Source organism: Narcine bancroftii, chromosome 3 (genome assembly GCF_036971445.1).
Source record: "Narcine bancroftii isolate sNarBan1 chromosome 3, sNarBan1.hap1, whole genome shotgun sequence".
Classification (NCBI taxonomy): Eukaryota; Metazoa; Chordata; class Chondrichthyes; order Torpediniformes; family Narcinidae; genus Narcine; species Narcine bancroftii.
The window spans coordinates 87,396,092-87,422,251 of NC_091471.1; the positions used below are offsets into that span (position 1 = coordinate 87,396,092).

The 26,160-nt window shown below is 39.7% G+C and overlaps 1 protein-coding gene across 6 annotated transcripts in view; it reads left to right on the forward strand.

Moving 5' to 3' along the window:
- Positions 1-26,160, forward strand: part of ipo11 (importin 11) — a 433,130-nt gene that overhangs the window by 239,756 nt on the left and 167,214 nt on the right. For all 6 annotated transcript variants that reach the window (XR_011353505.1, XR_011353506.1, XM_069924487.1 and 3 more), the window contains 2 exons: positions 9,329-9,442; positions 11,239-11,360. Coding sequence is in view for 4 of the 6 variants with exons in the window: in XM_069924487.1 (XP_069780588.1) it covers positions 9,329-9,442; positions 11,239-11,360 (236 nt within the window). In the remaining 2 variants the exon portion in view is untranslated. The remainder of the gene's footprint in view (positions 1-9,328; positions 9,443-11,238; positions 11,361-26,160) is intronic.

Consider the following 26,160-nt stretch of genomic DNA (forward strand, 5'->3'; position numbering starts at 1 on the left):
GGATACAACAGAAAAGGGTTGATGGTAATAAGGTGTGTCTAGCTTACCACCAGTTTCATGCCTCACTAGAACATTATCTCCTGGCATGATGTCTGAGTACTTGGCTCCACGTTTCGATTCTGTGTACAGCTTTGCTGCACCTTTCTTTTCAGCATCGTGGTCCCTCATCTCCTGGTCATTTCGGATTTCCTTTATTTCTGGCATTTTTGTGCGGATTTTTCTCCCAAAAAATGCTTCTGCAGGACTTTTTCCAGTGGTTGCATGAGTCGTTGCTCGATAGACAGCCACATAAGATAGCAATGCTTCTCACCAATTTTGTCCTTCAGCGTGTGCAATCCTCAATCGTTTTTCAATGGACTGATTTTGTCTCTCTACTTCTCCGTTGGCTTGCGGCCATTTCGGAGTTACTTTATGATGGTGGATACCTGTGGTCCTCATGTATTCCGCAAATGTCTCTGAAATGAATTGTGGACCATTGTCAGAATATAATGTAACAGGTAATCCATATCTTGCGAATATCTCTGCTAATGCTTGTATTGTTTTTTCAGTGGTTGTGGACTTCAACACCACGTACTCATAGTATCTGCTGTAGTAATCTATCACTACCATAATTGATTCACCCGTCGGTAAAGGTCCAAGAAAATCAACAGCTATGTCGATCCATGGTCCTGTCGGAAGTTGCGTACTCCGGATCGGTTCTGGTGGATTACTCCTACTTGTGATTTGACATCCGTGACAAGTTTTAACAAATTTCTCTGCGTCTTTATCACAACTTGGCCACCATACCTTGGTCCTGAGGTTTTGCTTGGTACCAACAATACCTAGGTGTCCTTCATGCGCTAAGGATACGATCTTCAGTCTCAATCTTTGCGGTATCACCAATCTGCAACCTCTTAATACACACTGTCCGACGCAACAAAGTTCGTCTCTAATGGGAATGTAAGCCTTGTGAGTACACTTGTCCCATTGTCCACTCTGTATGCATTCTCTTACTTCCATAAGTTCTGGATCACGTTCGGATTCTCTCTCGACTTCCTTCGTAGTCACAGCTTTCGGTGTCGACTGAATAGCTACGAAGCGTACAAAGCTCTCTGTTTCTGTTCCCAATTCTGACTTGGATTGTGGACCACCATCCTTCACCAATCTGGACAGCGGATCTGCAATGTTTGCTTTCCCTGCAATGTGGATTACTTTATATTTGTAGGGTTGTAGTCTGAGTACCCATCTTTCTATTCTGGCACATGGTTTGGATCTAGGTGCATAGATCACCTCTAATGGCTTATGATCTGTGATGAGTTCAAATTCAATGCCGTATAAATATGCATGGAACCTCTCACAGGCCCATACAAGTCCGAGTGCTTCTTTCTCTATCTGAGAGTATCTTCTCTCCACATCTGATAACGATCTGCTGGCATAGGCAATGATTCTCGGTCCTCCATCATGCATCTGGACCAACACTGCTCCTAAACCAACCGGGCTGGCATCTGCTATGACTTTGGTTGATGCCACCGGATCGTAATATCCAAGAGTTTTTGCATCTGTCAGGCTTTGCTTCAGCGCTGTGAACGCTTTCTTCTGCTCAGATCCAAAATGAAATAGTACACCTTTCCTGGTTAGTTTCCTTAGTGGTTCTGCCACTGTAGCAAAATTAGGAATGAACTTTACACAAAAATTGACTAATCCCAGGAAACTCCTCACCTCTGTTGCATTCTGAGGTGCACGTGCATCTGCAATAGCTTTCACCTTGGCCTCTGCAGGGTTTAGTCCTTCCCGTGTAAGTCTGTGTCCCATGAAGTCCATTTCTGACACACCGAACTGGCACTTGTTTCCATTCACAGTAAGGCCTGCCTCCTGTAGTCTAGATAGTACACGCCTCAACCGTTTGTCATGCTCTTCCTTCGTTGGTGCATGGACTATGATGTCATCAGAAATGTTGGCAACTCCAGGAATGCCTTGAATCACTCGATGGATTTCATACTGGTAGATCTCCGAAGCTGCATTAATTCCAAATGATAGTCTCTTGTAACGATACAATCCACAGTGAGTCACAAATGTAGTTACATCTCAGGAACCTGGATCCAGCTCTAATTGATGATAGCCTCATTTCAGATCAATTTTTGAGAATACCTTGCTGGTAGTTAGTTCTTGAAGTATTTCCTCCACTGTTGGTATAGGATGTCGTTCTCTAATTATAGCTTCATTGGCCATTCTCATGTCAACACATAGTCTTATGTCACCCTTTGGTTTGGGCACAATCACTACTGGACTGACCCATTGTGTCGAATGTTCCACCGGTTCAATAATGTCTTGTTCGATCAATTCTTTAATTTTGGCTTCGACTTTCCCACGAAGTCCAAACGGAGTTCGGCGCATTGGTTGTGCCTTGGGTTTGACCGTTTCATCTACCGCTAGCTTCAATTGTCGACCTTTCAGCTTTCCTACTCCTTGGAAGACTGCGGGGAATTCTTGCTTCATATCCTCGTATGACTGAATTGAATTGACACAAGCTCCAATATGAAGTATTGCCAGGTCTTGCGCTGTGCTACTCAGCAATGGTTCTCCCCTCTCTTCTATGACCATAAACTCTGCTTCGGTGTACTTATCTCCAGCTTCAACAGTTGCAGTAAAACATCCAATGGTCTGCAATGGCTTGGTTGCTGTGTATGGATACAGTTTCTTGGAACACTTCTTTGAGGTACAGATGATCTTTTTCCTTTTCAACTTCTCCCATAAATATCGATCAATCACATTACTGTCACTGCCTGAGTCTACAATGACCTGCAACTGTCACTCCACCAATGATCACTGGGACCTTCTCATGATGTCCTTCATTCAACGTAAATTGGTAACAACTCTGTTCCTCCTGGGTATCATCATCGTCACCGTCTATCTGGCAAATGGTATCTTTCTTTCCAGGATATTTTCCTTTCCCCCAGGCTTTGCCTTTGGAAGTTGTACTCTTCCTCTTCGGGTCTGCATTGGACTTGCTTTTGCATTTCTTTGCAAAGTGGTCCTTACCTCCACACTTTCTGCAAACTTTGCCTTTGGCCGGGCAATATGGGTCTTTTCCAAAGTGACCTCGGTTTCCACATCTATAACACTCCACATCATGTGTCGGCGTATATCTTGGCTGGTTATGGCGATGTGAGAGCCTCTTAATTTGCTGGCTTGAGTTGTCTTTCAGGGTCATGGTATGAAATTGCCCTTCAACAGCCTCTAATGCAGCAGCAATGGTTAAAGCATTGGTGAGTTCCAACTCACTCCCTCTTTCCAGTAGACGTCTTCTGAGTTTATCTGATCTGCAGTGCTGTACGACTTGATCCAATAATTGGTTGTCCAAATCAGCTGGCATGTAATTGCATCCAACAGCTAGCTGGCGTAGTCTCGTCGCGTACTGAGCAATTGTCTGGCCATCTTCTTGTCTCGTTCTCCGAAACAAATGGCGTTGAAATGTAGCATTCTGTGTCACTACATAGTGTGCATTTAATGCATCTACCGCTTTCTGGTACTCATCCTTTCTTCCAGTATTCAAAAGTGTCTTAAATGTTTCCCGAACTGAGGGTCCTGCAGTGAAAAGAAGTAACGCCCTTCTCTGCGCTTTTTGTTCAACTGTACCGGTATCTAGAAATAGGCCACGACTGTCGGCGTAGGATTCAAATTCTTCCAGCCATGCCTTCCACTTCACACTTACAGTGCTTGCATCACCCGTTGGGTCAAAATGAGCAATTCCACTATGTGTTAGAAAGTCACCGTCTGCCCCAGCCATGAGGAAATATTCCAGCCCCAAAAGTACTGAGTCAGAGAGAAAATTCTTATCACCTTGAAGTTGTCTGTAATCCTCTGTAATCTTGTTTAGTCTTTAATTTTCTTCAAGCTTCTTTCATCCTCGTTGCCAATGTCACATTTGTGGCCCGAAATGTGAAGTTAATGAAACATTAAACACAAGTTTTATCAGGTAAACTTCTCTCAGTGGCTTTATTCTCCGGTTTCCTTTGTTCTCCTGCTTGTGTTCTTATCTCTCCCTCATACCAGGTGACTTCCGGTACATCTCATACATATTCATTATCATGACAAGTCGCAATAGTAATTGCCTCTGTAACTTTGATGTAGCAGCTCTGTGAGACACAGTGGGCAGATAACTAGCTTTAGAACAAGGCAGGAAGTACAAATTTTTCTGGTGAGATATTGATCACTCGTTTAGTGTTTCAGTCATTTCCTGCAGTGGAATTAATGACTGATCCATGCTCTTTCACTCATTTTAATATAGCGGTGCAAGTTCAGTGCATCACAGAGATTTGTACAAACTTAAAAAAGCTCTTGTCTGCATTCCAGAGAGAGATAAAGCTGTTTGTCACGAGTGATTTCTGTGCCAGGTTGGGAAAAGTACCAAAGCAATCACAAAGGTGTCTTCCTCATTATGGCATAGAATGAGGCCAATCAATCCATCTAGTCCATGCAGGTTCCCAACAGATCATTCCTATCAGTCCCATACCTTTTCCTGCCTGGCTCTTTCCGACTAATTTTTTAACTTGTGTTTCCTACTAACATCCACCAATCTCGGTCTCAACACTCCCCCTCGAGCGCTATCGTTTCCCCAGACTACCTCCAATATGGCTCCTCCAATCTCCAACCAGTTTCTGTCTCACGCATCCTCTCACCTCTACACTGGCTACATTCTCTCTAAACTGTCAGTCTCAGTCCTAATGCACGGTCTATAGCTAAAAGGTAGACAGACCATCCTTATCAATCCACAGATTCTCCTTGACCAGCTGAGTTCTTCCAGAAGTTCTTCCAATATTTACTCTTTCCCTGTAACTTTGCAAACTGAAATATGCTGTAATTGTAGCTCTCTTAAAAAAAAAGATAAATCCAAATGCCACAGGGAAGGTCATCATAGGTGTCCTCCCCAACCCTTTCTGAGTGGGTAAAAATGCTATTTCCAAAATAGTATTATGGATTGCACCCATCAAGAAGCACTAAAGATGTGATATTCACTGACAGCAAGCAGAGAACATTTAGAGATATTGCCAGAACTTGAGGAACTGAGTTATAGGAAAAGATTGAATAGGAAAGGACATTATTTCGTTGAGCATTGGAGGATGAGGTTAATTTAACAGAGGTATACAAAATTATCAGGTTAAGCACAAACAGGCTTTTCCTACCCAAGTTAGTGACACAATGTAAGAATATTGATTGAGCACGAAACATGAAATGTATAAAGGGAACAAACATTACAGAGAACTTCTTCACTCAGTGGTGGAACAAGCTACTGCCAAAAGTGGTGATTGCAGGTTTGATTATGTGGATAGTTACATGAATGAGAGGAGTATGGAGGGCTACAATCGACGACACTAGTGGAAAAATAGTTCAGCACAGAAGGGCTTTTATTTGTTCTGTAGTGTCCTATGCTTCTAATTTTGGCAATAAATGCAGAGTGTATCATCAACCATGATATCAACCTCACTAAAGCCTTTAACTCCATTAACCAGAGGTGCTGAGAAGCATTGGTCACATTAAGATACCCAGAGAAATTTATTGACATGTTGTATTTGCTTTGCAATGATGTATGAGCCATGATTCTAACCAATGGGTTCAAAACAATGTCAACATCAAGTACGTATTAAATAGCTCAAAAGCTTTCTTTGATCTTTATCACTACACTGCTGCATCTCATTTCTATCATGGGAATAGATCTAGCCTTAAGTATTGGAAAATGATTCAACCTTCACTGTCTGCATTACTTACAAAGATATGTGGTACAGACTTCTAGTGGATGAATAAGAAAATCCCAGATATAATTTACAGCAATGATATCAAGGACTATGGCAATTATGACTTAGTGCAGTTAACCCATCCATGGATAATCACTTCTGTGTAAGCTTCAGCTCATCAATTAATATCGACCAAAAAACTCGCTCTTTCCCCCCCTCCACCCCTTCCCTCGTCCAAATTTGGCCATACGCCTATCAATATTCCTGACTCCTGGTGTTCTGACTGTTGATAGTTCACTACTCGCCAGCAAAAAAATAATTCAGAATCTATCTTGTGTAAAAATAATTCACTGATGCCACAGGAAAAGACTCTGGAGGAATCTACTACATTTACTAATACAGAAGTAAATGTAGTGCATTCCTCCAGAGGATGGCGCGGTTGGTGTAGCTGTTAGTGCAAAGCCTTTGCAGCGCCAGCAATTGGGATCTGGGTTTGAATCCCGCACTGTCTATAAGGTGTTTGTATGTTCTTCCCATGTCTGCATCGGTTTTACCCGGATGCTCCAGTTTCCTCCCATCGTTTGAAACGTACCGGGGGTGTAGGTGAATTGGGAGTAAATTAGGTGACACAGACTCAAGGGGTGAAACAGTTGCATAAGGCCTATCTCATGAGTGCAGTATTAATGTAATTTAAGCACTTTCAAAAACCTGGGTCGGTCACCCTGTAATCATTCTGACCTCAGTTATCAAATATGTAGACACTGCTCATATTTGGAGGTCAGGATCCATGTCACCACTAATTAATGCAATGAAACTCACAATTAAGATATTTCAATCTGAACAACAAGTTTGCTATATTGAGGTTCCTTCAATTAACACAGAAAATTTTGAAATGTTCATTGGATCAGGGAGCATTTGTGTGAAGAAAAGAGTTAATATTTCAGGCCAATTACCTTAATCCGAAAGAGGACAAGTTGAAATGTTTTGAGCTGTAGATGGAGCAGGGATGTGGACAAAATAAAAGGATTGTCAGAGAGAAGACCAAGAAAAGCTGAATTACCCTTGATGATGGTGTCAACTGAGGGAGAGGAGTGTAATTTTGATATATCATGCCATTAATTATTTAAAATGTGGCTATATCATATTTCAACAAGGAAACTGGCCATGATGTTGAACAAAAAATGAGCAACTGTTTTATTTTTCCACCACAAGAAGGGGGAATTTAGAGGAAAACTTCAAACTTTAAAAAATATATATTTTATTTAAAATATTAGCAACCATGATTACACCAATAATATAATAATTCAAATTTATCCTTAAATTTAACATGGTTTATATATAAAAAAAGCAAAAAAAAACCCCTTCAAACCACCCCCAACCCCTATAATAATACCCCACCTCCCATCTCTAATCCTACTTATCCCAATTAACCCCTAATAAAAGAAAGGATATAAAGAGAGGAGAAAACCAAAACAAGAATTAATACACTGTGGAATAAAGAAACCCCACTACATCCAGATCAAAATCTTCAAATTTTCAAGTTAATGTAGTCCAAATATAAGCTCCAAACCTTCCCAAAAATATAGTATTTATCTCTCAAATTATACATTATCTTTTTCAATGGAATATAAGACCTCAATTCTGAATGCCATCTCTGCAAATTAAGTTCCATCTGATTTTTCCACGTCCTTGCTCTACATTTCCTCGCCACTGCTAATGCCAGTCTCAGAAAAGCTATTTGAAATTTATCCAACTTGTATATTAAATAAATTCCACTAATATCACCAATTTAAAATGTTTTGAATCTAAGTTAAGTTTTATTTTCAAAATATTCTATAAACAATCTTTAACATGAGACCAAAGAGGTTTAACCTTATCACAAGACCACACTGAATGTAAAAATGTATCTTTTTGACCATTGCATCGAAAACACAAATCAGAAAAATAATCGAATTATATCTTTTTAAATGCTTCAGAGTTAAATATAATTGATGTATAAAATTATAATTTACAAGTCTATACCGGACATTTCAAATTTTTGTCATACTATCATTACAAATAGTTTTCCAATGATCTCTATCCAAATCAACTCCCATATCTTTCTCCCATTTTAGTCTTGATTTGTGCAAATCAATTTTAGACATTTTCTGTTGCAATTATTTATATATTTCAGGTACAAATTCTTTCTTCCCTCCATCACGAACCATCATTTCAAACTTTGACTCTTTTGGAAGAAAAAAATTCTTCCAAGAGGAATCATATAACATTGATTTAATTTGGTAATAACAAAAAAGAGTCTGAATTGGTACTTGATATCTTTCTTTCATTCTTTCAAATGAAAGAAATCAGCTTAATTCATAGCAATTATTTACTTTTTTAATCCCTTTCTAATCCCAAATCTTAAGAAGTTAATTATTAACCATAAAAGGAAAAAGTTTATTCTGATACAAAGGAGTATCTCTCAATATTTTACCTTGAGTACCAATTTCAGTATTTATTCCATCCCAAATATCTATCAATTGAGATAAAATTGGCGACTTATAAGAACTTAACAATTTAACATTCCATTTATAAACAAATTGATCCCTTCTATCCTCACTAATTCTATTTAATTCTATATACGCCCAAGTCTATCAATAAATTTTAGCTGAGCGGCCTTATGGTAATTAAAAAATTTGGAAGTTGTAATCCCCTAATTCATATTTCCATGTTAATTTATGAATAGATACTCTTGCCATTTTACCCTTCCATAAAAATTTTCTAACTGCTGTATTCGTCTTTAAAAAATTTTTTTAGGAATATTACAAGGAATAGATTGAAAAAAATACTGAAGTCTAGGAAATACATTCATTTTTATACAATTCACTTTACCAAGTAAAGTTATCAGCAAGTCTTTCCATTTAATTAAATCCTCTTTAATTATGGAAAATAACAGCATATAATTTAAAGCATATAATTGATTTGTATGTCTATCTATTTTAATACCTAAATATTTAATTTGATCAGTCCATTTAAAACGTGCTACTCCTTTACAAACAGAATAATCAGCTTCAGACAATATTATAAATTCACTTTTATCCAGTTCACTTTATACCCCGATAATTCTTCATATTGTATTAACTTATCCTGTAAAGCTTTTAACGATTCTTGTAATTCCGTTAAATAAATCAGCACATCATCCACGAATAAACTAATCTTAAATTCATCCAATCCTGTTTTAATACCTTTTATATCCCTTTCCTGGCTTATTAATTGTGCTCGAGGTGCGATCACCAATGCAAATAATGCTAGTGACACAGGACAACCCTGTCTAGTAGATCTCTCTAAATCAAAAGATTCAAATAAAATCCCATTTGTCATAACTCTAGCTTTTGGTTGTTTATACACTCTCTTAATCCAATTTATAAACATTGGTCCAAACTTAAATTTTTCCAACACTTTAAATAAAAAAAAAACACACCATTCCACTCTATCAAATGCCCTTTCGGCACCTTATGATAAGACTATTGGTAAGTTGGATCAAACTTATTTTTGATGCAATTAATAAACTAATGAAGGAACCATATTGAATAGAAAATTTTATCTATTTTTGAACACTTTATTTTCTTGTATTTTAGAGATATCCAGTGGTTATGTCTACATACCTCGGCATCACAGGACGAGTGCTATTGCAAAATATGGTCTTCTTCTCTTCCCTCCTCAACCAGATTGCGTTAGAACTCAACCAGGAGGTAAGCCCTGGCAATTCCATTTCTGACATGAGCTGCATTGAAATAGATTGTTACTTGTAGCCTGAAAGCAAATGAGAAAAACTTAGTTATGCTTCACTTGACCAAAGTATTTTCATGTTGTTTTATTGGATAACTTTGAAGTATTACAGATTTGGAAAGTAATAATTATGCATGACCCATAATATAGAAAAAGTAGGACAGCAAAAATGAACAGTGGAATTCTAAATATTATTATGGAGAATGAAATACCAAAGGACAAATTCCAGACTGACCAAAGAAGAGCGTATTTTGTTTTACTAAAAGAGATGTGATACTTTTATTATTTTACTCTTATGAGTTGGTCCCCCTCGACTATGATCTTTAGCTCTTTTGGATGAAGCTTTCTACTCAATTTAATAAGTTTTAGAAATCCTATCATTGACTCTAATACCAAAGCCAGACTATATAAATTATAGTGAGCTCCATGATCCAGGTTCCTATCTTAGATGGCCACTATTTTTCATGGTATTTGTAGACATTTTTGAATTCCAAATATTGAATTTCAAGCATCTTGGAAAAGTAGGAAATTACATCCTTTGATGAAGTAGTTAGGAAATAAACATAAGGGGATCACTAGTGGGCCTTTTGAGCCTGAATTGTCATTCATAAAGATAAATACCATTTTCCTGCACTATCCCTATTTCCCTTGATTCTAAAGTTTCATCACCTTCTGCATGAAGAAAATTTACTCTTGGTTCAGAATGGCCTACTTGTTACTTTGAGCCAAATCCAGAATCTTCAACAGCATTGAAGCAATTGAATCCAGTAAAAAATTAGTATTTTTGAATGCATTCTACTTTTCTTTTTGCCAAACTCCAGAGAATGCATGCCTAATTCATTCAATTTCTTATCACATGGAAACTAGTAGTAGGAAAGTTATTGGCTGGGATTAAGAGCAATAGGATCTATCTGCATTTGGAGAGGCAAAGACTGTTACAGATAGTCAGCATGACTTTATGTGTGGCAAATTGTGTCTCACAAATTCGATGGAGGTTTTCAAAGAAATGACCAAGAAAATTGACAAAGGGAGAATGTTAGACATTGCCTTTGTGAATTTTAGCAAGGTCTTTGATGAGGTCTCACATGATGACTCTACCAGAAGGTTAGGTTATGTGGTTATATGAGCTGCCAGTTGGATTCACAATTGGCTTATTGGAAGAAGTCAGAAGATAGAAATGGATGTTTTTTTTCCCTCAGATTGGTGGCCTGTGTCCATTGATGTGGTTTTGCAGAAACAAAATTCAGATTTTGTATTTATTGTCAGAATATATATACTAACATCACATACAACTCTGAGATTCTTTTTCCTGCAGTCAAGGCAGAATTACTACTTATTGGTAGTGCAAAAAAACTGGACTCAGTGTACAGTTTAAACAAATTTAAACAAACTGCAATACAGAGAGGAAAAAAAGTCAATAAAGAACAAAAGTAAGAGTCCTTAAATGAGTCCTTGATTGAATTTTTTGTTGAGGAGGAGTCTGATGATGGAGGGTTAGCATCTGTTCCTGAACCTGGTGGTGCAAGTCCAATGGCACCTATATCTCTTTCCTTTTGCTAACAGCAAGAATAGAGTGTGTGCTGGGTAATATGGATCCTTGCTTATTGCTGCTGCTGTCCGATGGCAGTGTTCTCTGTAGAAGTTCTCGATAGTGGGAGGGTTTTGTCTGTGAAACAGGTAGGATCAAGATTTTTTTCAAAATCTTGTGCCATTTAATTTAATTTATACTCTAAGGTAATTGACTTTATCTTCTTTATAGATGGATCAGCTTCTTGGCAGTTTAATTGAGATGTGGGTTGAGCGAATGGATAACATTACACAACCAGAGAGGCGAAAACTTTCTGCTTTGGCGTTACTTTCACTCTTACCATCTGAAAACAGGCAAGTCAGTTTTCCTTGTAGTACGATCCAAGCTATCCATATTCACTTTTCAATGACGATTAAAGATGGTGTACATTTTAGATGTCCGTTGAAAGTGCCTGCTATCTTGAGCTGGTTAGTTTTACATTGAATTCTGTTATTGATTCAAAGTGTGTTATTGAATTTTAAATATATAATTTGTATATTTCTGAGTGTTTTCAGTTTAACATTTAAAATACTCTTAAAAAAACTCCATAAAATGTTGGTAAGAACATCTATATTGACTTTAGTGGTAATTGTCATATTTTATAGAGAGTGATAATAGCTCACCTGTCAGATGACATGCAAGAAAGGCTTTACTTGAATTAGTAATCCTGGAATTATGAAATGCGGTCACTTGTTTTCATTAGGAGTTTCTTTAAGCATATATAAAGGAAGAGAGATATCTGAGGAAGTAGTTAGGGGGCAATGGTTGAAGGGAAACTGCAATGTGACTGCATTATTCAGTGAAGGAGGAAGGCAAAAAGTGGACAACTGTGGGTCTTGTAGCCTCTTATTTCTTGTTGGACAGTTGAATAATTATAATCCATTCAATCATAGTCTGGATGGCTTTCTGAAGGAGAAATTGTTTCTGGCAAATTTTTTAGTTCTTTTTGACGAAGTCTTGACCAGACTCAATAAAATTATAAAAGTAAATGCTTTTTTAAACTATAGGAGGTTAGAAACAAACATACAATGGTCAGATTTTTGACTGACTCACCAATGGGTATGAAGGATGGTTGCAAAAAATATTACAACTATTTCTCGAGAGATTTTTGATAGATTAGGTAAGGCAAATGCAATATGTTGGGAGAAAAAGTCAATTTGTTCATTTTAGAAAGAAGAACAAAAGCACAAAACCCTAACCCTAACCCTAATTGCAGGAACCTACAGTTAACCTTGCCTTATAAGACTTATTTTCCAATCCAGGCATCATACTTTTAAATCTCCTCTGCACCATCTTCATAGTGTCCACATCCTTTCTATAATGAGGTGACAAGAACTGAACATAATACTCTTAGTGTGGTCTCACCAAAGGTTTGTAGAGTTGCAAGATGACCTCTTGACTCATTAACTCAATCCCCCAATGAATGAAGCCGAACATCCCATATGCCTTCTTAACTATCCTATCAACTCGCGTGGCAACCCTGGGTTTGTATAGATTTGGACCCCAAGGTCCCTCTGTTCATCCACACTCTTAAATAACCGACCATTAACCCTGTACTCAGCCTTCTGGTTTGTCCTTCCAAAATGCATCACCTCACACTTATCTGGACGGTACTCCATCTGCCACTTTTCCCCCAGCTCTGCATCCTGTCTATAATCTTTTGTAACCTACGACAACCTTCAGAGCCATCCACAACTACTCCAACCTTTGTATCACCTGCAAGCTTACTGACCCATCCTTTTGTCTCCATCTAAGTCATTTATAGGGGTCCCATAACAGATCCCTGCAGAACTCCACTAGTCACTGACCACCAGGCACATTTTCCCATTTTGTTTGCTTTTCTCCTTATCCATAGCTATGCTAAAGCTCAGAGAGTTGTGGTCACTCTCACCAAAATGCTCACCCACCGAGTGGTCTGCCACATGACCAAGTTCATTACCAAGAATTAGGTCCAGTATGGCCTCTCTTTTTGTCAGCTGGATCACATACTGTGTCAGGAATCCTTGAACACACGTGACAAATTCAGCTTCATCTGTCCTGATCTGCAGTTAGGAAGTGGCTGTCATTATTAGGGAAGTTGAAGTCTCCCATAGCAACAACTCTGTATTTCCTGCATCATTCCAAAATCTGCCTGTTTATCTGCTCGTCGGTGTCCTGAGGCTATAGACTACTAATACAGTGATGGCTCCCTTCTTATTTCTGACTTCCACCTACACCATTTCAGTTGACGCTCCCACAGCCGAGTCTTTCTATAGCCGTGATACTGTCCCTGACCAGTAATGCTACTTCCGACAACACCCCCACCCCAACCCCCATCCAATTCCTTTTAAAACACCCAAATCCCAGAACCTGCATTAGTCAATCCTGCCCTTCCTCCAGCCAAGTTTCAGTAACAGCCACAATATTGTAGTTCCACATACTGATTTATGTTCTAAATTCATCCCCTTTATTCTGAATACTCGTAGCATTGAAATAGACACATTTCAAACCCTTTAACTGACTACATTTATGTTTTGTCTCCTGCCTGTCCTTCCTCACAAACTCAGAGCACATAGCATCATGTTTTTGACCTTAGGCCACATTCTCTGCACTCGCATTCTAGTTCCTACCCTCCTGCCAAACTAGTTTAAACCCTCACAATAGCTCTAGTAAACCTGCCTGCCAGGCTATTGCTCTCTTTCCAGTTCAGATGCAGGTCAGACCTTCCCCAGATCTCAATGATTCACAAATTTGAACCCCTACTATCAGCACTAACTCTTCAGCCACGCATTCATCTGCCACAACTTCCTCTTCCTAACCTCACTGACATGTGGCACAGACAGCAATCTGAGATTACCACCCTTGAGGCCCTTTTAACTTCTTCCCTAACTCCCCATTTTCCCTCTTCAGGGCCTCTCTCTATGTCATTGGTCCCCACGTGGATCATGACATCTGGCTGCTCACCCTCACCATCCAGAATGCTGTGAATTTGATCAGAGACACTCCTGATCCTGGCATCTAGGAGGTAACGTACCATCTGAGAGCCTCGATCTCTTTCACAGAGCCTCCTATTTGTTTGCCTAACAACAGATTGGTGGGGGCTTGTGCATGAAACACCAATATATATGCTGGTTTTATTTTATGGGGTGGGGAGGAGAACATTGGCCCTTATTTCAAAGGGATTGGAACATAAAAGTAGGGAAGCCTTACGCAGCTGTACAACACATTAGTGAGACCATATCTAGAAGCAATGTGAACGATTTTATACTCCCAATTTAATGAAATATATTTTATGAAGGTGATTCAGGAAAAGGTTGTTCCAGGAGAAAAGATTAAGCTGGTTGGGATTTATTTGACTTCAGAAGAATGAACGCTCTCTTATTGAAACATGTAAGACTTTTGGAGAAAGGCAGGATAAATATTGAGATGATTCTTCTATTCGCGGGAGAAACTTAAACCAAAGAGCATGGACCAAAATAACAGGCTACCTCTTAGAGACTGAGATGGAGAAACTTTTCTTTTTGGAGGATTATGAGTCTTTCAAACTTGCCACAGAACTGTGAAGGCTGAGATACATTTGCCATCTGTAAAATAATCAAAGTTTATGGGGAAAGGACAAGAATGCAATGGAGTTTTCATTGGTTTGTGTTTGTTTTATAAATTTATCAGGAATCAAGTAATGATTGGAGTACAATCTTTCAGTCAATAGGGAAGAAATGGTGATGTCTGCTGACCTTGAAGAGATATCTGCCTGCAAATATTGAGTGATGTGGGTTTCAAGTTTCACAGTCAAATTGGGGTCTGTACTATTCAATAACAGTAATGGTATCAAGCAATCTGAACAGTAGCTCAAACTCATGAATTTTACCTGACAGCAGAGTGAGAAATTAATAATATTTTACAGGAAGAAAAATAAAAACAGACGCAGACAAAATTGAAGCAGAAACTGAAATGTCATCTGTAAGCATTAAAATATATATTTAAAAGAGCAGAATTTTATAATATTTCTGGGATTGTGCGTGTACATATATATTTGTGTGAATGTGTATATACATATATGGGTATACCCCGCTTTACAAAGGTTTCCTATGAAACCTTTGATAAGCCGAAATGGTGTAAAGCGAAGACCCAGTCACTACTATTGAAGTTTATTTTTGTAAAGCGAAAACCCATTCAAATCCTTGTATATATATATATATATATATATATATATATAAATATATATATATACCTCACAGTTCAGCGGGCAGCAACCTCCTTTGAAGAAGATCGCAGAGCCCACCTCACTGACAAAAGACAAAGGAGGAAAACCCCAACACCCAACCCCAACCAACCAATTTTCCCCTGCAACCGTGTCTGCCTGTCCCGCATCGGACTTGTCAGCCACAAACGAGCCTGCAGCTGACGTGGACATTTACCCCCTCCATAAATCTTCATCCGCGAAGCCAAGCCAAAGAGAAGAGATATATGTGTGTGTATATAGATATATACATATATATATATAATGTGTGTGTGTGTATATAGTTGTTTAACATATTCCATTTGGGTAGCTTATACAATGGTATAAATATAAATGATGAATTTTTCACTCCCAGTGCTCTCCTTCCAGACACACACACACACACACACACACACACACACATGGGTATACCCCGCTTTGTGAAACTAGAGTGTTCCTACAGAACCTTTTGTAAGCTGAAATAGCATAAAGCAAAGAAGCATTGATTCCTATGGGAAAAAGTTTTGAGCATCCCAGACAAAAAAAACACCAAATCATACCAAATAACACATAAAACCTAAAACAACACTAACATACAGTAAAAGCAAGAATAATATGATAAACTCACAGCCTATATAAAGTAGAAATCATGTATTGTGATGGATTATGTAATATATAATATGTATAGATATGTTTTTGGAAGATAGACTGCAGGGATTTTAGTTTGGTTACACACAGATGCAAACACTTCAAAATAAATCTCATTTATAATGCCAGAGGTCTGCTCAAGCCAGACAGTCCATGCTCTGAGTGCCTTTGAAAAATTTTGAAAAATGCATATAGTGACATCACAGGTAGGTGTTAATTGGACATTCTGTGGAGTAATGGATTATTGTTTTGGAAAGCAACAGATAAACAGACTCAGAATATTGTGTCCAGTGCTGCAATCTGTCTGAATGCAGTCTGCTCTTTTAAGAGAGTCATGTGGTTTTTCAAGCAGAACGAGTTGTGATGCGCGTCGAAAGAACCTAAGACATGTTGATCCAAACCAAGGCTTTTATTAACTAAAAGACTGGAGCATATCACAAGTAGGTTGACCAGTCCAGAATGACCTGGTCTGGCTAGGAGCAATCCTTTAAGACCTGCCAGTAGGTGTGGCTACGCTCTCAGCCAATCACAGTCATCCTACACTACCATCTGTACATATGCACATTGTAGTCAAATAGGTTTTTTCTCTGAGTGAGTGAGAGAGAATTCAGTTCTACAGTTCAGCTGCAGCAGCTGGGACTGGAACATGACAAACTGACAAACTTGTGGAAACCCCATTTTGAAGACTGGTTGTGAGTTCTTAGTTTAACCTGTTCAAAGCCCTTGTAGTCTATACAAGAGGAGATGGCTGGCTGTATGATGTTTCACCTGAGATAAGGGAACAGAAAAGGAACTCTGTGGTGACCTGAAAGAAAGAGGTTATCATCTGGAAAACCCTGATGGGGCAAGTTTCTTCGGCAAGACACTGAAGTGGCTGATCAGAAGGAATCAGTTGTGTGTATCCAATGAGCAACAAATCTCCCTCTGAAAACCGACAAGAAGCTTCCTGAGCAGTAACCATTTACCTTTCAAGTACCAAAGCCTGGTGAAGATTCATAAATGTTAAATTCTGTGCATAGTATAAGAATTGCCTGATACCAGTGAACTTAAAGGAGTGAGAAGTGAGTTTGGACTGTGAATCAAATAACTTTTCTGAACTTACACACACATTACATACACGTGCGCTTAGAATTAGAAGGGGGTTAAGTTAAGTTATTAGTAACAAGTTAAAGTTTGATCCTGTTTTTATGTTTAAAGAAAATTAAAAGTAACTTTTGTTTAAGTAACGTTTTGTCTTGGTGAATTTCTATTGCTACTGGATTTTGGAGTGCTCTGGGCCCATCACAGTATGTACAGTGTAGTTTTGACAGCCCCACCGGCCTCCCTGTGACAGCTCCACTGGCCACCTTTTCGTAAAAGCAAACACAGGTTTCTTCAGAAACTTTCACCCCAAAATCAAAATCACTTGGTCATTCTTTGGCAACACTCTCCTCTTTCTTGATCTTTCTTGTCTCCATCTTAAGAGACAAAGATTCTGCAGACATATTCTACAAACCCACCAACTCCCACAGTTATCTCGACTACACTTCTTTGTACCATGTCCATGGAAGGATTCTATTCCCTTCTCTCAATTGTTCTGTTTCCATCCCATCTGCTACCAGGATGAGCTCTTCCGCGACATCCTAGATGTCTTTTAAAAAAAAATGTGACTTCCCCTCGACTGCCATCAACTCAGCCCTTACCTGCACCTCCTCTGTTTGTCATGACCCCCCTCTGCCTTTGAATGCATCAAGGGTAAGATTCCCCTTGTTTTCCCTGACCACTCAACAAACCTCCACATTCATCATGTTGTCCTCTGCAATTTCAGCCACCTACAACATGATCCCACCACCAGACACCTCTACCCTTCTTCTCCCCTCCCCTCTTTGCTTTCTGCAGGGGCCACTCCTTCCATGACTCATTCCTCCACCTCATCCCTTCCCACTAATTTCCCCCTCAGTACCTTCACCTGTGACTGCAGGATATGCTGCACTTGTGCCCACACTTCCTCTCTCACCACCATTCGGGGCTCCAAACAGTAAGCAACACTTAATTTGTGAATCTGCAGGGATCATCTACTGCATCCGGTGCTCATGTTATAGCCTCCTCTACATTGGGGATATTGTACGCAGACTGAGAGATCGTTTGTTGAGCATCTTCGCTCTGTCTGCTGCAATAACAGGACCTCTCAGTCGCCAACCCTTTCAATTCTATGCTCTTTTCTTGTGCTGACATATCTGTCCATGGACTCATACTCTGCTAAACCCAGGATACGTGAATATTGGAGGAAAAACACCGAAAATTCCGTCTGGGCATTCTCCATTCAGATAGCATTAACATTGATTTCTCCTGTTTCCGTTAGGCTCCTTCCCTGTCTCTCTCACTCTCTCTCTCTCACTCTAACTCTCACTCACTCACTCACTCACTCACTCACTCACTCACTCACTCACTCACTCACTCTCTCTCATTGATTTCTGCTGTCTGTCTGTCTATCTGTCTCACTCTCTCTCTCTCTCTCTCTCGCTCCATTTTCTTGTCTCTCATCTCTTTTCCTCCAGTTTCCCCATCCCCTTCCTCTTCCATTCAGAGAGCTACCTCCCACCATCACTTCTCCACTTTTTTCTCTTCAGTCCTCCCACCCATATCCACTTATGACCTCGCCTATTTGTCTTTGCTTCTCCCCAAACCTCTTCTTACCTCCTTCCCAACCCTTTTTTTCAGACACTTGCCTGCTTTTTGCTCATACCTTGATGAAAGGCATAGGCCCAAAACATTGGTGATATATCTTTGCTACCTATGGAGGCCGGCTGACCTGCTGAATTTCTCCAGCATTGTTTGTATATTGCACTGCAATCACAGCAGACATTTCTACATTTCTATTTAACAAGAGAAGCAAAGGGTCAATTTTTCATGGACTTTTTTGATAGTTCATTAAGAATCTGTGTCGATGAAGTAGTTATCAAAAGTGATGATTACTTATTAGCTGTTACAACACACTCATTGTAAAGTAGCACATCTTAGTAAGTTTACTGGATCAGATCGGACAATGGCTCTTGGTCAAAACTGTAAATTTCACATTTTCTTAACAGGCAGGAGAGATGTACTGAAGTGTTATCAACTCTTGGAAACTCCCAATAAGTAAATCCTCCAAATGTCTCTGTGCTACTTATTAGTTATTTTGGTTGTCTTTTATACTCTTGGGTTTTATTTGTCTTATTTATTTATCATAAGTTTAGAGATCTCAAACTTTTCCCAGAGCACACAAATTATTGACGGACATAAGGATGTCATGATCTAAATATGTTTTGTGAAAACAGCTATTTCTATGTTCAGCTGCAGGCCTGTCTTAGCAGTTGCAGTTTATGCACTTAACTCCAGTTTTGAAACTCCTGTGACTCCTATAAACCTTACTATAAGGAACATGCTTGGAAAAGTCTAAACAAACTTCTAATGTTCTCAATATCAATATTTTCATGATCTTTTGAGTTTCTCTTCAAAGTGACGAATCCCTCAGTTAGTTTTCTTTCCCACTTTCTCATCAAATATTTTCCATTCCGTTTTCTTTGCCATATATTTGATTACTCTTGAGTCTTTAATATTGTGAGCATCATCTTCCTAGGGACTGAAACACCTTGTTGTTAATTGCTTAAGATTCCAAAGGATATTCTTTGGTATCAATTAATCAAAAGGATAAGCAGACTTGACATATTTTACACATCTGACTATTGACAACTATTTGAGCACTTACAATTCTTCACTTGTGCATCCTGGATAATGGAAAAGGTCAAGAGTCAGGAGTTGAGATACTTCTTACAGGATATCCAGTCAGTGCAGAGAAAATTGAGAGAATGCAAAATAAATGTGTTCAAAATAATGAGTCCAGAAAGAGTAGTTGGAAACTATTCACTGATGGGAGAGGCATGAACATTAAGAAAGAACCAAAGGAATCAGGAAGAATAAGCTTTTTTATGCAGCAAGTTAATGGTACCTGAAATTCCTGGTCCAAGATGGGGTGGTGAAGAATGTTTCAAAAATGGCTTTATGAAATAAATTGGATTAGTGGATGAAAGTAAAATAAACTGCTGAGCTTAGAATGCAAAGAAGGAAAAGGAATGTGACTAGCTGCGCTCCACTCGCAGAACCAGAATGCACTTGGAGATAAATTTCTTCCTGTACTTTAAGCATCAATATGAATCTGACTTGAATTTGTAACATGATCCAAGATTATACCTTTCAAAGAAATTTGTTGTCTCATTCATCCAAAGGAAGTCACCTGCGTAAATTTCTAACATAACATAACAATTACAGCACGGAAACAGGCCATTAGGCCCTTCTAGTCCGCACCGAACCAAACACCCCTTTCTAGTCCCACCTCCCTGCACAATGCCCATAGCCCTCCATCTTCTTCTCATCCATATACCTGTCCAACCTTTTCTTAAATAATACAATTGACTCCGCCGCCACTATTTCTCCCGGAAGATCATTCCACACGGCTACCACTCTCTGAGTAAAGAAGTTCCCCCTCGTGTTACCTCTAAACCTCTGCCCCTTAATTCTTAACTCATGTCCTCTTGTTTTAATCTTTCCTCCTCTTAATGGAAATAGTCTATCCACATCCACTCTGTCTATCCCTTTCATAATCTTAAATACTTCTATCAAATCCCCTCTCAACCTACTACGCTCCAAAGAATAAAGACCTAATCTGTCCAATCTCTCCCTATACTCTAGATGCTTAAACCCAGGTAACATTCTGGTAAACCTTCTCTGCACTCTCTCCACTCTGTTTATATCCTTCCTATAATTAGGCGACCAGAACTGCACACAGAACTCCAAATTAGGCCGCACCAACGTCTTATACAATCTCAACATCACCTCCCAACTCCTATATTCCATGCAATGATTGATAAAGGCCAGCATACTAAAAGCCTTCTTCACCACCCTATTCACGTGAGTTTCTACCTTCAGGGAACGATGTACCGTTACTCCTAAATCTTTCTGCTCTTCTGTATTCCTCAATGCTCTCCCATTTACCACGTATGTCCTATTCTGATTCTTCTTACCAAAATGAAGCACCTCACACTTATCAGCATTAAATTCCATCTGCCATTTTTCAGCCCATTTTTCTAAGCAGCCCAAATCCCTCTGCAATCCTTGAAAACCTTCTTCATTATCCACTATTCCACCTATCTTAGTATCGTCTGCATATTTACTAATCCAATTCACCACCCCATCATCTAGATCATTAATGTATATAACGAACAACAATGGGCCCAATACAGATCCTTGAGGCACACCACTGGTCACCGGCCTCCAACCTGACAGACAATTATCCACTACCACTCTCTGGCCTCTCCCTTTCAGCCAATGTTCAATCCATTTGACTATCTTAAAATTTATACCTAAAGACTGCACCTTCCTAACTAACCTTCCATGTGGTACCTTATCGAAGGCCTTACTGAAGTCCATATAGCTCTTATTACTATGTATGGAAGTTTAAACTTGCTCTTAACCTGTTTTTCTGCAACATCAGCCTTGGGGCTGATAACATCAATTTGTAGTTGAAACCTATTTCTACTTCTACGATCTCTGTCATTCACAGTTGTGTTCTGAAATTGTACACCTGATGTCATAGTATTGGGGAGACAAAGATGTTCAATCTGAACATAGAAAAACCAAAAACCACCATTTTGGGGCTCTTGGCACAAACTTCATCCGTCATCTAGTCACCAACTTGAGATGAAATTAAGATAGTCATGACCTTGAAGAAAATAATTTGCTTAATTTTTTTTGTCTTTTCCCAGTCATGTCGAACCAAAAATGTGCACATTTACAGCTAAAAATTGCTCTTTTGAAGTTTAATTGATTGTTTAACATTAAAAAAATTACCTTGATAAACTTCAGTGCTTACAAAGTGTCACGGAATGACTAATATTGAGCAGATACATTCAGTAACTGAAATGACAACCATATTGGGTGAGAAACATAAGAAAACACTGCTTCATGTAAACAATATGAACATCAATTACTATAGCCAAACAAATAAATAAGCTGTAAAACATAATTCAGTCTCTGAATTTGGGATTTGGTTTACTAACACAATCTGAGCATTTTCTGTATAGATTTTCAGTTATGTTTGAGGGTGGCTCAGCTGGAGGCACCTCAACCTGAAACCACTCAGTATCCTGATAGTCAGTGTCACTTAGACTGGGCTCGGCTGCCATAGGCTTGGCTAGGTAGAATATGTCAGCAATTCCTCCTGTTTAACTTTCCTTTTGAGTGTACAAGATAAGATTTGGGCTCCTTGCAACTCTCCTTTACTGTGCCTGCCTGGTTGTAATCTTGTGGGGGTTTGCAACCTGACAACCTGTCCTTCCATTAGAGGCTGGAGTGGTTGGCTTGATCTATTATAGCACAACCTTTGTGACAGTCTCTTATTGAGAAGCTCTTGTGCTTACGCATATGAGGTTCAAGTAGTATCCTTGAGGTGGGGAAATAGAGCATGTTTGAACATAAGAAATAAGAGCAGGAGTAGGCCATCCAGCCCATTGAGCCTTCTCTGCCATTCAATAAGGTCATTGCTGATCTGATCATTGACTCAACTCCACCTACCTGCCTTTTCCCCCTATCCCTTAATTCCTTTTTTATGTAAAAATCTATCTAATTGAACCTTAAATATGTTTAATGAAGTAGCCTCAACTGCTTCCCTCGATAGAGAATCCATAGATTCACTACTCTCAGGGAAAAACATTTTCCTCATCTCCAGCTTAAATCTGCTCCCCTGAATCTTTGTGCAGGAGACCCTAGCTTTGTGTCTTGTGGCACGTTTCTGAGATTTAGGTGTTTGAGGAAAACATCAGCTCTATCTCTGAGATTTCTCCATGAGTTGCTTGGTGCTGCAGACTGCTCTTTCAGCTAACCCTTTAGATTGGAGATACTCTAGGCCACACATGTCAAACTCTATATTTGGCCCGCAAGATCATTTAAAAAATGTATTAGAGGTGGCCCGCTGGCCACCGCGCCAGTATAGCGCATGCACAGCTAATACTATAAATCCCAGAATGCATTGGCGTCAGCCCGCTAATCGCCCCCACCTCCTCTGTTTACGTTGCAGGGTCTCACCGTGGACTCTAGTTTTGGAGCCTGGCCAGTGTTAGGGGAGGCCAAGGCCGCTTCCCAGCGCCCGGAACTGGAGGCCTCGGGCCTGACCTCGCCAGGACCGTTGCCCACTCCCCCTCCCTGCCTCAGGCCGACCCGCGACTCACGGCTCTCGCTGCTGACCCGCCGAGATGCCGTCCTGCAGCGAGAGCCGATGCCCCCGCACTGTCGTTGTCCAACCCGATCGCCCGCAAACCCCGCCCTCCCGCACACAGGCCTGAGTAAGGATTATGAACTTTAATCTCAGGATAAAACGATCTTCCAATAGTTTCATGTCACAGTGATAAATATATTCCTGGTTAAAAATGGTCCTGCACCTGGATACAAGCTCATTAGGCATAAAACTTGAAAAGTGTGTAAATTAAAGGATATCTGTACCAATGGAAAAAGGGCATGGCAAATAACCCTGCTAGAGTTCATGCCCACAATCAGTCACCATTTGGTTGTTTCAGGAATCATGTTATTCTCCCACATTCTCAATAGCCCTCAGATTTTACTATTCGACAGCACACTAGCAACATTTGACAAATCCTCTATAGAGACATATTATTTATTGAATATTTTATTTCTCATTTGTTAATGCTTCTGGAAAGAGTTTATCCAAAACTATTATTTAACATTTATTTTAATAAGAAAAAGTTTAACATTACATATGTTGAAAGAAGAGAAAACATGCAGATGTTGTTGAAAATTTTCAATAAATATTTAGTTCGGCCCTCGACTTAGTCCAAGTTTTTAATTTTGGCCCTCCGTGAATTTGAGTTTGACACCCCTGCTCTAGGCTGCTGGTGACAATAGTAAAGTCCCACTGTATGGCAAAATCCTTGAATCGCTGGCTTGTTAACTGTCTGGCATTTTCTGATATGAGGACAAGTAGTGCTCCAAGAACTGAAAAGTGTCTCTTGATTTTTGAGATGACCATTGCTGAGGTAACAACACGGAGCAGGTCAATCTCGTACCAGCCTGAATATGAGTCCACTGGCACTAAATACTGCTTAGAGTGCCATTCAAATGTATCTTGCCATGCTCAACCAAGGCAGGTCTGGAACTGGATAAAGGAGGAGTGGTTCCTTTTACTGGTGTGATTTTGTGCTGTTACAGACAGAGCATGACTGTATCTCCTTGTTGATGTCATCTGTCATTATAGGCTGGTAAACTATGCCTCTTGCTCTCCGTTTTGTAGTGACCCAGAAATGACGGATTTCTGGCCTTTCATGATGACCCCGTCTTCAATAGTAAGTTTGTCTCTGAAAGGAAAATAAGGACCAACATTGTGTAGAAGACTACACGGTTTGCCGGGCTACTTATGTCTGATGAGAGTGCTGAGTGTCTGTAGGGTTGTGTCATCAGTTGTGTGTCTCTTTAACTCCTCCAAGTGAGAAGATGATATGTAGTTGACTGTCACCACATTAAAATTGTTTTCCTCATCAGCTTGCTGAACTGTGGAATTCCTGGTGCTTGAGACAGAAGGACAGCCAGGTAATTGTTTTCCACTTTTATATATGAGGGTGATGCTGCACTTTTGAAGTTCTAACATCATCCATTGTTGTCTTGCCAGTGCTGCATGTTTGGGTTTCTTCAATATAGTGACCGGGCCTGATGGTCCATTTCTATGGTCACCGGCTTGCCATTAATATAATCATGGAATTTAGAACATGTGAAAACCACAGCCAACAGCTCTTTTTCGATCTGAGTATTCAGGTTTCTGTGTCAGTTAGTGTTGGTGAAACATAGGCTACAGGTTTTCCTTCCTGCAAACAGGCTGCACCTAGTCCATACAGTGAAGCATCACTGGTAAGTGTCACTGGCTTACTGATGTTGTATTAAAACAGAACCAGTGGGCAGGACATGTGTTCCTTTAGTGCTTCAAAAGTATTTTGCTGCTGCTCATGCCAAGTCCATTCATTGTCCTTGTGTAGTAGTTGTAGCAGAGGAGCCGACAGCTGACTAGAATTTGGAATAAATTTTCCAAGATAGTTGACCGTCCCAGGAATCTTTGCAGAGCTGCAATATCTCCTGTTACTGGCATTTCACTGATTGCTTTTGTTTGGAAGGGTTGGCTTTGAGGTCTTCATTTATGAAAATGTGACCAACATAGCTGACCTGGTGCAGCTGGAACCTACACTTGAGGGGATTAAACCTCAAGTTCACCTCTCTAACACGGTTAGCACTTTTCTTAAGTTGGCTTCTTGTTCTTCCATGTATTTTCATACAATGATTATGTCAACTGTTTGCACAGGGGTATCCAGCAAAAATCTGTTCCATAGAGCGCTGAAACACTTCACTGGCAGAGTTGTGACCGAATGGCATCTGTAGAAATCTGTAGTGACCAAAACGAGTGCTGAAGGTAGTTAGCAATTTCTATTTGTGGTCAAGTGAAATCTGTCAAAGGGAGTTCCTCGCATCTAAGACCGAAAGCACAGTTGGATTCGATATTTGTCTGGCCACTTCCACAGTACACCGCCTTTTCACATATGGCCTTTTCACAGCAGCATTCAGGTCTCTTGGATTGATACATATTCTGATTTCTTGTTTGTCCTTTTTGTTGGCGGCAACCATAGAAGATACCCAATCATTTGGCTCGGAAACAGAAGTGTAGACACCCAATTCCTGCATCTTGTCTAGCTCAGCTTTGACTCTGTCCTTCATAGCCTCAGGAAAATGATGTGCAGGACGAACAACTGGTCTCACTTCATCTCATGGAATAGGTTACAAGCTCACCAGAAAAAAGGTCACTGTGTCCAGCTTGAATTTGATGTGACAGATTATCTTCAGTGAGGCTTAACTGGTGATCATCTTTGCTGAATGAGACCAGCCCATTTGCATGCAGCCCTAGCAGTGGCAAAACATCCTCATGAACAACGAAAAACAACAATATGTATAGGTGTCCCTCCTGGTAGCACTGCAACTTAACCATACCAACCTTTTGGATTTTACTACCCCCATATGCAATAAGGCTTGTGGATTTAGTGCAGGCTCTTATTTATTTTTCATTCTTTACCCGCTCAACTGCCTTTTTTGACCAGACATTGAACTTGGCACCTGCGTCAACTTCCATTTTAACTGAAGTGCCATTAACTTACACAGAGACAAAAGCTTCATCATTTTCTTTTAACTATGCATCAGATGAATCA